Genomic DNA, 16,306 nt, shown 5'->3' with positions numbered 1-16,306 from the left:
CCTGAACTGCCGGCACACAGTGACGGATTGGCAACACACGAAGGTAATGTGACAAATGACTGAAATGATCTCTGAAGCCAACCGGCGTGATCTTTCCAAGATGATGTGCTGCGGTGGAGGATTCATCTGAAGACTGTCCCTGACTTTGTTTTGTCTCCTTCACAGAAAACTTCGGCGTGCGTGCGCATGTCATGCACTGTTTATGTTTCAAACTTCTGACGGGAATGTGCTCGTTCATGAAGCCGAGGCATATACTACTCTAGGCGAAGAAGGTAGGATCGTGTACTTTACATAAATCATCTCCTTCTGTGATTAATTGGACGTGTCTAAGAATAAACGCAGCTCAAACTGCCTCAATCCGGGTGTTACTTCTATCGCCCGTGTGCGTAAGGCTCGAGCACTCATTATGAGAACACGTTATGGCAGGGCACGAGATAATTACAGGCTGCCGAAACTGTTTGGGGACTGAGCAGAACAGAAGTCGTTGCCAACATACACACCTGCAAAGCGCTGCTTTGCCTGAGGCTTAGAAGAAAGCCTTCTTCACTGTCTGTCTTTCTGTCTGTACTGTAACCCCCTTCCCCTCTCCAACTCTCCCCCAAACAGCCCCCTTTCCTCACGCACCTTGTTGAGTTGGTGCTTTATGTGGATGATGCCAGTTAACTGAGATACTTCACTTTATTTCTGGCTGAACCTCCCCAGTTTATGTTAGATTAGCTTCCTGGACGGTTGATTGAACCAAGGCAAAGCAAAGCAAATGAGAAAAGAATGCAGACGATTTTCCAGTAGTAGACTTTCTGTTTTTTTTTTTCTTCTTCTGTGAAGGAAAATAGCAAAATTAGACCCTCAACATACTAAACATATACAATATACATATTTATATAGCAACCCCACATGCCAAAAGGCAAAAGCAAATTAAAACTTTTTCATGTTTCCTGCTCAGTATTTAGTGCCCAACTTTCTCACAAGGGCAGTTTTATGTGCATGGAAAAGAAGACCTTTCCTTTTGAGCTCACAGATTTGCAGTAATTACAGAATCACTTCCATATGTGGCTCTCTGGCTGCCTTCTCGCTGCCCCCACCACCCCTCTCTCTTCTCTCTTTTTCCCTCTCCCCTCTTTCATTTGCATTCTCCCCTATTCCTCGTTTTTTTTCAGCTTTTATTTTTTTGGCGTCCCCTCGTGCACTCAGAGCATTTTTTTTGTGTAAAACCACAGCTTAAACAAAGTTTATGATAATCAGAACACCCTGGCATTTTTGGCAAACTGCTGTGCTTTTTGGTGATTCAATTAGACCATGCTTGCCAAAAAAAAGAAAAAAAGAAGGAGTTTGTGTGCCTCAGTGAGAGAGAAAAGAGACATGGATGGGAGAGGGGAAATGTTGGAGAATATGGAAATATGAAAAAGAGGAAAAGCAAAAGAATGGGAGCTCAGTGAAGAATTTGAGAGGCAGGAACGCAGCGTAAAGGAGGGAGAGGTGGAACAGAAAATGAGGCAGTGAGAGGGAGGGCCGGAGTAATGCTTTTTGACAGAGGTGGGTTCAAGATGGGTTCATGGTGACATCATGGCTGATTTTTGAGGAAAGTATAGACAGGAGAGCCGTTCACCTTTCATTGGACACATATGTTGGGGAATAGGCAGAGCGGTCATATGCTGGCACACACGCTGGTAGCTGCGTCGACAGCCTCTGAATGCACCCCAAAATATGCACAAAAAGTGCACACACTCTTTTTATTTTCTCTCCCGCTCCCCCTCTCGTTTTCCCTTCGTTCCTTCTGCAGTAAAAAAGCTTTTGGCTCTCTCTCTAACTGTTCCAAGCTTTGTGCTCATTTGTTTTTGTTAGAGGAGTACATAGAGGTATATGCCCTTCGGTCCCTAACACATACATTTCTCCTTTGCCATGAGTAACTCATTTTCCTGTGAGTAGTATTCCTCTGTGTATGTTTTTACTTCAAGGCGGCTGGACTCTAAATGAGCGCACTTTGCCAGGCTGGATGAATGAGCTCCTTCATTTCACAGGATGTGTGCTTAAGTCTGTAACCAAGAAAATGCAAGCAAGTGTATATTTGTGTGTTGTGAGTGTGTGTGTGTGTGAGTGTGTGTGTGTGTGTGTGTGTGTGTTTCTGCACATGTGTTTGTCCCTGCATCCCCTGCCTGTCTCAGTGTGGCACCAAACTTCACATGACATTCATCTGAATATGGGGAAATAGTGATCTCATTACAGGCATCTTGTTACTGATTAAAACCTGCCGCCACAGGCACCCGCTCCCTTCTCACCTCCCCACCACCAATCCCATCAACCCCCTCCTCTCCCTCCTTCTACAACCCATCCCTCTCCCCATCTCACCCTGCAGTTTTCTTTTCCTCCCTCTTACTATTTCACACCCCTTTCTCTTCACATCCCCTTTACCACTGGCCCCCTCGTCTTCCAAACCTTCTCTCCTCCCCCTCTCTCCATCTCACTTTAACCCCTCTAACCTCACTTCCTCCCTTCTCTTGTTCCCTCCATCATCCCCCCTTTCCTCTTTCCTCTCCTTTGCTGCTTTCCCTCTGCCACCGAGCCTCAGGCCTCTGCTCCATAGCTCTGTGAATGCAAATATGTTGAATCTAAAGTGGAAACACACGACGTATGATGTTTCCATGAATATTTCATGTCTTCATAAACACACCCAGAGAAGCTGCAAAGCTTAACAATGCCTCTGTTTGCCGGATGACTTCCTGTGAGGAATTGCCTTGCTTGCGTTTGACTTTTTGTCAGAGCACACTGTGTTAGGATTGATGTCAGGGCAGTTCGTTATGATGTCACAGGCTGAAGTTAATGATACGAGAACGGACGGGGCCATAGGCCATGTTTCCAGTGGTGCCCAGAGAGAGAGATAGCACCCTGATCTATCTTCATTATCCCCCACTCTGCAGCCTCCCAGACACAATGATCATAAATCTCTGCCTGGAGCACACTTCACTGACACTGAAACACAAACACTAGTAACCTCTGACCTTCTCGCTGCTACTGCCTATGCGTACTCATCCATGCACACACACACACATATTCACAAGTGACATGCGTACTGCAAGAGCACGAGCACATATGCAAAGCCTAAACACAACCCCTGCTCAAGCTCACTGTCACAATTTAATAAGGAGCACAGCCTGCCCTGCACACTGACACACACACACGACTGTCATCATGTACTTAACTGCTCATTCTGACACAAAGGCATGGTCTCGGTCAGCCCGATGGCATCACATTGACTTGAAATACATACTTTACAGTTCATGTCACTCTAATGGCTGATATGAAGTTATTGTAGTTATTGTCCTCTGGCTGTATTTACCTTCTTGTTTCATATTGTTTTCATATTGCTGATTTAGCACTGCTATGTAAACAGTTAAGGGATTTATATTAGCCTTAGTGGCCTCATTAGCAACACATGAATCAAATGTAAACAAGATAAGGATCGTTTGAAGTGCTTTTTGCAGTGGGGCTTAGATTCTGTGCTTCCTGAATATAAGGTTTCTGCAAAAAGGCAATACTGCTTTTACCAGCAAATTGACATAAAAAATGCATGAAAGAACATTTCAGTAGGCTACTGTAGACCATATGTGGCTGTAAAGATCGGAAGCACATAGGAATAATGAGCGCGAGGCCGGGCACTGGTGTTTTTTATTATAATGGCTTGACTTTATCCTGGAGACGTATTGGGTTCTGCGTGTTTGGGGATGAGATCTCTGCCTGCATCAGGCCAGTTACTGTGTTTTACAAAAACAATATGCAGCAGTTGTATCAGGTCTTAAATGGACAGATAGTTGGGAAGACCATAACAAAAGTTCCACATGCCGCATTGGTCGGAAATTCTGCCTTAGACTGTGAGATCTGGGAGAATGTGAAGTGATGCATGGCCGATATGCCTGAAGGGCATCGTTTTAGATGAAGTTTCAGAATAAGTAGTGCATGTATAAGTTGGTTATTTAGAAAATGCTTGCTGCACTTACTTGGATTAGATATTAATTAGACTAGATTTTTATTATGCGAGTGTTAAAAAAGCATGCATTTATTTACAATGACTTGTTTGGTTGTTTTTTTTCTTCACAAGGGGTAGTTTATCTATACTTTGCTGCAGAGGTAAAAGCACCCGTTGAGGTGCCAGTTAAGGTGTGCCCCTTCCTCCCAGCTCTGAGGTTTGAGGTGCTCCTCATAACCAAAACAACTTGAGAAACATTACATTAAGAAAAGCAGGGCACACGCCCAGAACCACAAACACATAAACACAGATCTGAAACATATGATCTCATATGGAGAGAGGGGCACATTCAGAGGCACACCCAACTCTGTCGCTGCTGCAGCTGCACAGCTCTGCCATCTCACACGGGACTTCCCTGCAGCTGATGTGCCACCACTAGTTTCATGTCCAGAGTTGAGGTGATTTTAGGTCCAGAAGTCTGCAGTTGTTGTTGTTTTTTTCCCCAATAATCTTGATTTAGAAAATATCCCTAACTGCATAATGTTTGGCAGGATGTTGACAGATGTTATGTATCTAAAAAAATATCAGATTCCAGCTTTGAATGCCAAATTCTGGTTTTCATTTATTCTCAGCGAGAATGTTTTAGATATTCTGTCCGTTTTGTGTCCAATACTTCCTTGATTAGTTTCACAAGGGTCCTCATACTTTCCTTAATATTAAGTACTATCAGTAGTAGCCTCAGCAGTGGTAGTAATTGTAATGTTTTATTATCACTGCTCTGGGAAGATTGTCACAGAAACATTAGAAGCAATCAAACACAAATATGAAATACACAAAAACAGCACCTACATGTCTGTAGTGAGCAGATAGGGCAAAAGTCCATCATGATTATTCCATTTTAATTGATCACACTGGGAATAAAGGACGAGATTAAATTTACTTAGACTTTCTTGGAAGAATAAATCTATTGGCTTGCCATTAAAGAATCATCTGTGTTAAATCAAAACATTCTTATTTATGTTCAGGATACTGAAACATCCTCTCCTTAAACTGTAGATGTATTGATTAAACATGAATGATCTCAGATCTCGACATGGCTCCGCATTTCAACATGCGCAAAGAGTTTGTAGGTAAACCGACTCTTTAGCCAAGAAGACGAAGAAGAGAAAAATAATTCACCGGAGAGACAAAGAAGGGAGAGAGAATTAAAAACAAATACTTGAGCTCTCTGAGCCTTTTTCTTCCCTCCAGGCATTTTGTGGCTTGTGGAAAAAATGTGCTGTATATTTGAAGTGTTGTGTCACGTGACAAAGGAAGGCTTTATGAATCAGAGAGTATAATTATTTCTTAGTGAGTAAGAGAGAGAGTGAGTGTGTGCCTGTGTTTAGAGAGAGAGAGGGAGAGAGAGAGAGAGAGAGAGAGAGAGAGAGAGAGAGAGAGAGACTCACTGCTACTCTGTCTTTGCTGTCAGAAAGACTCTGATGAACGTACACACAACTTTTCTCCTTTTTCCCGGCTAGCTCCGCTCATCAGACCGTTCCGGCAACTGCTTCATCTCTCCGTCTGCCTCATGAACACCAGAGCGTGTAAGTAATTTATACTTAAAAAGTTCAGAATCTGTTACTTTAGTCGTTGTTTGTCTTCCTTTTTCTTACTCTCTTTCTCTGTGTACAGAAAGTGAGAGAGAGGCTGTATTTTTTTTGGGAATGGCTGGACAGTTTTAATTGAAGACAGAGACAGTGTACAAAACACTTGAGAGGCTTTGAGACAATTAATTGTTGTTTTCTCAGAAGTCTGACCAGATTTTCATGTGTAAACACTAAAAAGTCCAAACACACACGTTTGTTTGTATGCAGTGTTTCAGTGTGTTGGCTTCTTTCTGCTTTATTAATGCAAGAGTGACACTGAGTTTATATAAAAACATATGTGAGCATGTGCCTGTGTGCGCATATGTGCTTATTAGTGAGTGTTTCAAGTGTTACCCAGTGCCCGTAGAGCTCTTTATTATTAGCATGTGTGTCTGTGTTAGTGTGTATACACGCTTGCATGTGTTTGATGTGTATTCACCAGAGCAGTCACCAGCCCTTGACCTGTTTTTTTTTTATATGCAACATATGAACACTTGGAAAAGACAAGCATTGTTTTCCACCTTTTGTGTGTCAGACACAGTTTACAAGTGCGTTTATCCATTGTGTTCCCATAGTTAGCGGTGTGTCACTATGATTATTTATTATTGCTGGCATATGTGTTAGGTTAACAGGCTCTACTTGTTAGAGCCATGTGTAAAACATTCCAAATCAAACAGCATTAAGGTTTGTTTGATTTGGACATAGGATGATCAGGCACCTGATGTTCGAGTGTAGCTTTCTGCAGTGTGTTGGTTTATTGCTCCAGCAGTCACTGGTCACTAGATAAACCACCGCAGCTGGACTGCTTTGGCTTTGCACCTGCTGTCCACTGCTTATTTCCCCTGGTGGACTTGACATAAGTGTGAGAGACTGTTTGATTGAAGTGAATTGAAAAAACACCCACAATGAGCGAGTGAGGGAGGCCTGCTTGAACGCCAGTGATATCTGTGGCGCCCTCCGCTGTCATCTGGTCTATCAGTTTGACTCTCGAGTCCGTGACATCTGGAGTGGAAGAAATGGAGCTCATCTCTGAGGCAGAGTAATATCACTGCACTCTCCTGCTCCTCCAGACACCACCCGTGGGTCTCTTTATCGAGGACGGGCTGTCAATGCAGAGCAGCTTTACTTTCATGGTGTTTGGTCACAGTATTTTGCTCGTCTTCAGTGACAGTTTGGAATCAATTATTATTTGTGCTTGCTGTTATATGCTCCAGATGGGTATGTGTCATGACTCATGATCCATGTACTTGTGATCATGAGTATATCGGCTCTATCTATCGGCCTCGCCAAAAACATTCTCTCGTTGCTGTTGTTGTAGATATTTACACATCAGGCAACATACCAGCTTCAAATTCTTTAATCAATGCTCACATACTGTCTATCAGTACATATCAGCAATAACTGGTTAAATGTACTATTTCGTCCATGGACATAACTACTTTGGAACAGCAGCGCAGTAGAGTTAATCTTCTTTTTTTTTTAAAGCATTGTGATTAGTGGCAGTTTTTTTCAGATATATGCCTTGAATTTAGACATGTTATGGATCCAAAAATATTAAAAACAAGAGAAACACTGATTATAACAACAGAATAATCCTGCCAGTAAAACCATCAAGGGTTTAAAGATGTCACAAAACTGTAGTATAAATTTTATATTGAGTTTTTTTTAAACAAAATTGCGAAACCTGGTGTGTTATGTGAGAAAACTTTTCAGGTGTAGATGCACCTGAGGTTTCGTGGGATCCACTGAAACAACTGTTGGCTTATAAAAGCTCCTGCAACAGTCCTTCTTTGTGACAAGACTTTGAGCGGTAAATCTGGGAGTTGTTGATGCCTGTCTTTTCCTGGAATTTCTATAGCAATTAAGGCCAAGTAGTAGGAAGGGGTTAGACAGGTGGTTTTAGGAGAATCGAGGGGCTCTCTGCTACCACACTATAATTAACGGGGAAACAATCTGCACACCATTTCCTATGTCTATTTTTGCAGGTGTGCTTTCTGATTGTGAGGATTTACATGTTCATCCTGCCTTCAAGCTCTCATTAAAAGATTTTTTGACACAAAGTTAAACGTGTGTGAATGTATGTTGTTTTGCATGTTGTGCTCGCATTTGTGTGTTTGGGCCTGCTTGAGTGTTGCTTTGACTCCCGAGGCTAAAAGTGGCGGCGCTGAAATAATCCATTATGCATCTCTTTATACAGAGAAAGGATTGTTTTCTCTCTGAGTTGAGGAAGGGAAACACCTTCATTGCCGCCTGTGTGAATCATTTCTTTGTAATTGCAAGACAAGATGTATTCGTTGTACCAACTTTACCATTTGAAATCTATAAGATAGGCATCACACTGTCGCCACTCTGAACTTCCTTCTCTTGCTTCATTTCCTGTCGCTCTAACTCTCTATTTATTTCTCAAAACGTCTTACCATCATCTGCCTTTGGCTTTTCCTGTTGTGGTGTGTTTTCTTGTGTTGCTGGACCCACTGCTGAAGTCTCCATGTTGAGTACTCCAAAGAGCGCCACCACATCATGGAAACAGCAAGCTGTCAGGATGACTTCATCATGTCACAAAGTGTTTAATGTCTCACTGACTTCTCACTCTTTCCATACTTCTCTCTACCACTGCAAGTCAACACAGCCTGTTTTTTGACATAATATTTAAACAAAGAAGAAAGAAAAGCAAAAAAAAAAGGTTTGCAGTTTGGACTGCATAATGACACTCCCCAGTGGCACTCTTGAAAAACAATACCTCTTTATGTGACAAGTGATTACACAGAGGTGCTTCTTTGCATTGTTGCTGGAAGCAGATCCATGTTTGTGTGATGCCATGAGCAGGCAGATGTCAAACAAGTTTGAGGTGATGGAATGTCGGTCTGTTTGGAGGCACTGGACCGTCTGTTGCTGGGTGTCTCTCCCAGAGCCATTAGCCAGACACTTGTTGAAAGACTGGGAGCTGTCAGCTTTGCATCAGATAATAGTGTTGAAGATATTGTTTTCACGGCCAAAATACTGCTGACGCCAGCAAAAAAGATCAGATAACACTCTCATTATGTTTCATTATTTGCGTATTAATTAGTCTGTGACAGTCCAAAACAGATATGATGACACTAAGTGTTCGTTTTGCTCCAAACTGTTGGAAACGATAGTGTCAACTCAGGACACATGAATTGTAAAATCATCGTTTTAACTGTTGACTTCACCAACGACCCGAAACTTAAACATAACCGTCTCTGCTTCACTTACTGAAAATACATCACTTTATGATGTTTACAATTGAAGGACAGTGCCTGGAAGACGTGCACAGTCTTCTGTCAAGAAATGAGCAGGAGTGGGCAAGTCAGAGGTGGAAAACTAGTGAGAGGATTCTGTGATTCTGCCAAGATTTCTCTGCCACGATGCATTGTGCAGTTCATTTGTCTCCAGGCTGTGAATTTACAATTCAATCCTTCCAGTAAAAGGTTTTGACTAGCTACTCTGCCTGGACTGACTGACACATTTTTTTATTATTATTATTTTACATCGCAGGACATTTTTTACAATTGCATATTGTGGCCTTCTTGGGAATTCAGGAAACCCAAAGAAAACGTGTGAACCCGCTCAAGCTCAGAAAAGAGAGTGAGGAGTGGAGTTTGAGTTTGACTTCAAAGACAAATATCCACAAAGACAAACATGCAATTATAACTCGATATAACATCACACACAGTTACTGTACGTTTTTGTGTGTTTCCCTTACTGCAACAAGAAACGTCCTCCAGTTAGCAAAGCGGGCTGGCCATGGCACCCAGAATTCTGCTCATATATACGTAGAGTAATCGCCTGTGGTTTCTTTTGCTGACTAAAAAACCCACTGCTTTTCTTGGTTGTGTAGTGCAGCGCTTCCTGAGATGCCGTGATTTATTTGTTATGTTTGACTGCAGTTCCTATTGCCTGAGGGGCCTCACTCCGTCACAACTGTTAAGGCACAATTGTTGTTTAGCTCACAGAGGATTTGATATCATTTGTTTGACAGACATTCAATCTGTGGGAACTGTTCTCTCTCTCTCTCTCTGTCTTTTTCCCTCTTGCTCGATTCTACCTTCTGCAACGTCTTATTGTTAAAATCCAAACTCTTCAGCAAACAAGATAATCTCCGTCTCTCTAAGCGTGCCTCGTCTTGTCTCCGAATTGTCATCTTGATTGATTTCATTTCATTTGGTACACGTCGGTTCATCCTGATAAAATCAACTAATTACCTCAAGTAACCAATGAGTCTGCTTTAACATTATGAACTACTGCGAGGTCTGACACTCCACTATTTACAGAAACAACCAAAGTAAATTTAAACTGCTACAGCGCACCTTAGAGAGTGATGGAAAGTCCCAGTAACAGCCGTGAAGCCACTCATAGCTGGCCCTGGTTCTCTTCGCCTGCCTGGCTGCCTGCTGCCTCCTGTGTGCCCCCCAGGCTCAAGGGAAGTGGGGAGGCCCTCAATGCCCATTTGGCCCTGGCTAACAGGGGATGAGGTCACTCCAAATTCCCCTTATCCCCTTATAGCCTCAGACGGGCTGGCGAAGTTAGCCTACCACAGGACCCAACATAAAACATAAATGGCTCTGTAAAAAGCTGCCGGGCTGATGTGACTCATTAAAAAACACTGGCGCCAACTCTTTTATTAATTCATTATTGTGTTTGGGGAGAGTAAAGTGACTGGGTTCTATTTTAAAAGGCTGTGTGTGTGTCTCTGTACAACTCTTTAGTTCAGTTTCTTTCGTTGTTTCATGACACATGTGCGAGCGTACAGTGGCACTGCGGTTTATTGTGCTGAGGTTTTTCTGCCTGTGTCTGGTGGCTTGAAAAGCACTTAAAGCTTAATTTTTGTATTAATATATTGTTGTTTCCCCCTGTGGGAATACAAAAGTCACATGTGTACAGTCTGCCACGATCCTTCTTTTTCTCAAACATCATCCTTTTTCTCTTTATTGTTCTCTCTTCTCCCAGCACTCTCAGACACATTGTGCTGCCTTTATGGGGCCTGGTTTGAGTTCATGAGGCAGATACCCAAACGGGCCAAACGCTGGCCAAGTCCATACTCATAACACACACGCACACACCCACGCACACACCCACACCCACACACACAAACGCACGCACGCATGCGTGCACGCACGCGCGCACACACACACACACACACACACACACATACACTATGAACCTTTGCGTTTCTGGCAGTTTTGTTTTTCCAGGCTGTACCTCTTCTCCCATAAGGCCCACTGTGAAATCTTTAGTGATGTTTTTGTGTGTTAGCCACACAGTGGAACTGCACCACTGCACAAGGTCATGGTACAAGTTGTATAAGCAATAGAGAGATGGAAATGGGGTGGGGGAGGCGGGGGAGAGAGGATTGGGTGTAAGGACATGATTAAAGAGAGGATATAGAGATGTGGGGTTCTGAAAAGAGAAAAAAAATCAAAAGTAGTTAAGATGAGGGATAAACTGAATAAGGGAAAGAAAGAAATACAGAGAGAAGAAGGGAAAGAAAGATGGCAGTATGGCTGTGTTGGCAGGATGGGGGTGGGTGACTATCGGCGGCTGCTCCTTCCTGAAACGTGGCCACCCGAGCCTGCCTGGGTCCTGGATGCACATGTGGAACAGTTTACTGTAATGGAACTCTAAATTAGTGGTGGTTTGAAGCTGCCTGCAGCAGTAGGGTGTAATTAACTGGCTCTGTTGAAAGAGAAAGAGCCAGAAAGAGAGGCAGGGAGGGAGCCAGAGCCCTGGAAAAGGCAAGGGGTGAGGTGTGTGTGTGTGTGTGTGTGTGTGTGTGTGTGTGTGTGTGTGTGTGTGTGTGTGTGTGTGTGTGTGTAGAGGGTTTTTTTCAGTGCTTGATTGCATGTGTATGTGTTTCAGACTGTGTGGTGTGTTTGTGTGCGTCTTGGAAATCTCTCCCTATTTTTCCTGGGCACAGCGCCACCTCTTAGTGCCCCCCAGTGCCCAGACCCTGTCACTGTTCCATTTTTCGCTCAGTTCAGCAGTTCACCGGTTCAGCCTTAGATCTCTTCCCCCCCCCCCCCCAACTCATTTCTTTGTTTATACCGAATTCATTACCAAGATTTTTTTCTCCCGGATTCACAAGCCACAGCAGTTCCAAATTCCTTGGCTCTGCTCTTTTTCAAAGCCACATTTAAAAAACAAGCTGATCACACCACCCACTCATGAAATCACGCTAGGGAAGCGAAAGGCAAAGAGAAAACATGAAAAGGAAAATAGGAGGCTTTGCCGGGAATTTTTTTCCTCCTCTTGTATTAACCATCAACGGCGGGGCATAACTGCAGCCTTGTCAACACTTGAGCCCGACTTGTCTGTGCCTACTGTGTGGAGTCACACAGTGATGAGCGGGCTGCAGGAGGTTAGAGCCAAAATGACTCTGTGGGATGGGAGCCTGACCTCAAGAGAAGATAGTTGGAAGTGACAGCAGCAGTTAGCAATCAGTGGATCTCATTTTCCCTACCCTCTACCCCCATCGACCCCCTCCTCCCTCCTCCCCTCCCTCCCTTCTTCATGCTCTGGACTCCGTGTCTGGGCCTCTGGTCCTGAGGGAAAGAGGCAGAGAGGCAGGCTGCTGTGCTAGGCTGGCAGCAGGAACAGAGGAGCTCTTTATAGTAGAGTTCTGGTGATTTAAATCATATGGCATAGCCTGGAATCACTGTAGAAGTCTGGAAGCTCTTCAAAACTGCAAGAACAAGAGCTCTCTCTCTTTTTCTCTCTCTCTTTTTTACCCTCCCTCCCTCCCTCCCGCTCTTCCCTGTTATAACTTTTTCCAAACTTCGTTCTTATTTTCTTTTCCCCTCGCCCAGTCCCAGCTTTTCTGGCTTTTCCTCTCACTCATTCTTTTTCTCTCACGTCTTTATCTGTTCTGGTTCCTGCCGTCCTTCCTCACTTCCTCTTTCCTTCCCGTTCTCTCATACCTGCTGGTCTGAAGTTTGCACATCCTTCTTGCATTAGAGCTATGGTTGAACTATTCTCCGTCCCAGAGCGTAGATGGATCATGGTCTCAGAGTTGATATGAGGTGAATTGTGTTTGTGGAATCCAGGGAGGATGTCAACACAGACCACTGATTGTATCATCATGTTCAAGCCAATCACAAGGAATTATCCATGCGTTTTATGTGGTGAATTAATTAGAAATAAATAACAAATGTCTCTGCCTTCTCTTCCTCAGAAAAGTGAATTGGATGACCCATCGAACGTGCAGTCACTGAAACCAGAGGCTTCATCGTCACTCATCCATTCCCTGAGGGTCTTCAAAAGGACACGGATTTCAACTTTTCAGGGGATTTCCAGGTGTTGTGAGAGCCCGTTCATTTCATCCAGCGGCCTGCTGCGGACCCCGGGGTGTGCTCCGTCGCCATGGCTACCAACAGGGAACAGCAGGTGGGTCACATGACCGGCTTCCCACCTGCTGTCTACCCCTTCGCCTTCAACTCCATGACAAGCCACTCCCCTTTCGACCTGCTGGCCAACAGCAGCCTGTTTGGGAGATTTGGTGCTGACCTGCCCAAAGAGATGGCCGCTCTCTGTAAGTCATTTTCATTACTGTGTGTTTGACTTTTCCACGCTCTCGTATATCATTTTCCATTTCAACTCTAACTACATATGTCGTCCATACCTTCATTTAAGTCACATTATACAATTTAATACAACATGGACTGCAAAGAGGCTATTTAAATTGCACTTCATTATGTGTAATTTTGTGGAAATGGAAAACCTTAGGGTCTGTTTGTGATATAGGACGAATGGAATAAGAAAAAAAATCCCCCAAAAGAAACCATGAAAAAAAGTCCACTTTCATCAATACAATGATTACACTACTCCTGTGGTTTCCGTATCGATGCTTGTAGATGGTGTGGTTGTGACCACAAACTCTGGCTCTGGCTCCCCTGGTGTGCATGTGTGTGTGCATGTGTGTGTGTGCGTGTGTGTGTGTGTGTGTGTGTGTGTGTGTGTGTGTGTGTGTGTGTGTGTGTATCTACACCTCTCACAGAGCCTTTGTGAGGCAGGCAACCCACAAGTCTGCAATTAGAGACAAAACAACATTCTTTCAATGTGAGGTGATGAGTGCTCTGAGAAGCAACACATATTTGAAAATGAGCACAATTGCAATTGAAAGACACGTCTGACATTTATTCAGAATGAGCATACCACACACCGGTCTGTAGAAAGTAAAGTGAGCAGAAAGCACAGTTCAAACAATCAGGTACCACAACAGCAGGCTCCATTAGTATCAGACTTGTAGTTTCAGACTTTACCACAGGGGGCGCTGTTGTATGCTGGAGCACTAAAATGGGATGATGTATGCAGCACAGAGCACAAAGAGGAGATTGTTGGCAATCTAGAGTGTTGATCTGTCACGGAAAAACTAGCCAGATTACACAAACTTGTCATTGCTCAAAACACCTGCTAATTTCAAAAGGCATTTTTTAAATCAGCGTCAGGATTCTAGGTCAGGGAGTATCCTCGTATGAAACCACTGCTGCATCATTTGATGCTGAGGATGTCAGTGTGAGAGAGAGGAAGGCAGAGAGAGAGAGAACAGACGGAGCAGGTTTTTTTGAGGTTAGGACATGAAGTAAAGGTAAGCGGGAGTTATTTGAAATCTTATCTGGGTGCAGTGCTAAAGGGGCGGCAGGTGGTGGTGGTGGGTGGTAGGTGGTGGAGGGGCTATAATGGGTGTGGGTGGCAACAGCTGAGTGCAGAGCCTGAGAGCCCCCCTGCCTGTGTGTGCAGGCCCCCTCTCTCCCCTACCACAGCATGCCTGAGCACCTCTCCAGCCTTTCAGCCGTCAATCAGTACTAGCCCCCCCCCCCCCACCCCCCGTCCTCCTCGCCGCTGTAGCCCACCTAATCCTCAAGGTATTTTCACAGAACCAGAGCAAGCGAGAGAGAGCACCTGGGGGTAATGTCCTAGTGTGGAGGAATCCAAGAACACACCCTGCTAGGAAAACACACAGATGCACACACATGCAAACACACCACCAAAGACACTCTTCTCTCTCTCTCTCGCTCTCTCGCTCTCTCTCTGTCTCTCACCCACCACAGAGCCCTTCTTTCATCTAAAAAGTAGAAACATACCCCTGACGCAGAGTGAAATCCCACCGCACTGACAGATGGATTCTTTTTGGTTTTTAAACTGGCAGGAGTTAAAACAAAAACAAGTATCAAAGCACAAAAAGACACAGGCAACCACATGCACTGGGGCCCTCATACATGACTGCTTGTACTGACACATCTACGCTGGCAGTAGTATCGTTCACAATGGTTAAGGATTGCAATTATTCTGTTTAAACTCTGTGTCACAGCTTAAACGAGGCTGGGGTTAGAGATTAAGTCAGGATCATATAGCTACAATTAGTGCTAACTTAGCTTTATGTGTGCGACAAATTGTTTTAGCACTAGACATACATCTTATTTGTGCTGAAGCTCATTCAAAAACACATCTGAGTATCAGTTTAAGTTTCCACCAGTGGATGGAAAATCATCAACTGTCAGTCTGGGCTTTTAAAAGGTCCTTTTGGTGTATCCCTTCACAAGGAATGTTACAAGTCACTTTAGTGACAGCAGTCAGCAGACAAAAGGCCTTGGTTTGGACATTCTCCAGGCCCTGTTTTTCTTCTCCTTCTAGTTCTTCTCCAGGAGTTGGCTTAACAGGCCTGCTCATTGTTGTCAGGGCTGTCTGTAGGTCAGACAGAGAAAATACTTCCGCATAAAGGGGGTAGCTCTGTGGATGTTTCATCTGCGTGTATGTGTGTTTGTGTGTGCAGTTAATAGCACTGCATTCTTGCCAGCTCCAGAGCTCCGTGCGTAATTGTTGTCAGAAAGGCAGCCTGGGTGAAACCTACCTTTGTTGGGCGTGCGTGGTGTGCCGACAGGTCGGAGCACCTCCCATGACAGCGCTGTGTTTTGGCACCAGAGTGTCTTTTGAAATACCTGTTTTGCACAGAAGTGGGAAGAGACAGGAGAGAGAAGGGGTGGCTGTGTTTGCACATGTAGAGATAGTCGGCTTTTCTTTATTCTTAATGCATACAAAGAGAAACTGGACTCAGAAAACGTTTGTGCTTCACTTCAAGTCATGTGTGAATGAGTTGCACTGACCATGTGGCTGTGCTGCCAGACTCCCATCCTTACCACCCATATCTTTATATTTGCATTTGTTCATCCATGAGAGGGCCTGACGGCTCTCTGTGCAGTGTGTAGCAGAGGCCGTTATCAGTTGATCCCTGTCATTATGGGAGCCCTTCAAACAAACAGTTGGAAGCCCATTAAGGCCACTTACTATGTGATAACATCACCACTGAGCCCTGAAACACCTCTATAAGCTTTCACCAATCAGGGCCGGAGCCCTGGCCCCAAAGCCAGCCACTGGGATGTTTTGAAAAGCTAGTAGGTCATTTCCTTCAGCCCACATGGCTCGGACCAAAATCTGCAGTCCTCTGCTTGGCTCGGACTTTCAATTCAGACCATGACTTTGGAGCTTTATCTTTACTGTCTCTCACGAGAGGCTCAGCTGTGAACTTTTCCAGCTGCATTACACAGTGGGATGAAACTAAAAGCATTGTATTAATAGAAAGGAATGAATAGTGTGTTGAAACTTATGTAAAAGCCGCCTGAGTCTGCTCAGTTGTGCCTCTGGTGGAGACGAAGTGAACAGCTTTTTATGTAAAGTGTGTGTTGGGAAGGGATTCACACTAAGA

The 16,306-nt window shown here is 44.2% G+C and overlaps 1 protein-coding gene across 2 annotated transcripts in view; it reads left to right on the top strand.

The window, feature by feature from the left end:
* Positions 1-16,306, top strand: part of rarga (retinoic acid receptor gamma a) — a 41,667-nt gene continuing 25,361 nt past the window's right edge. The window contains exons 1-4 of one of the 2 annotated variants that reach the window (XM_031844626.1): positions 1-43; positions 166-272; positions 5,482-5,547; positions 12,779-13,135. In XM_031844626.1, the coding sequence (XP_031700486.1) occupies positions 12,967-13,135 (169 nt within the window). In that variant the 5' untranslated portion in view covers positions 1-43; positions 166-272; positions 5,482-5,547; positions 12,779-12,966. Of the gene's footprint in view, positions 44-76; positions 273-5,481; positions 5,548-12,778; positions 13,136-16,306 lie in introns of those variants that run through there. The other variant, XM_031844627.1, reaches the window with a different exon arrangement.

Source organism: Anarrhichthys ocellatus, unplaced genomic scaffold (genome assembly GCF_004355925.1).
Source record: "Anarrhichthys ocellatus isolate YVR2014 unplaced genomic scaffold, GSC_Weel_1.0 scaffold5, whole genome shotgun sequence".
Classification (NCBI taxonomy): Eukaryota; Metazoa; Chordata; class Actinopteri; order Perciformes; family Anarhichadidae; genus Anarrhichthys; species Anarrhichthys ocellatus.
The sequence above is the reverse complement of the archived record's forward strand: the minus strand, read 5'-3'. Positions and strand labels throughout refer to the sequence as shown.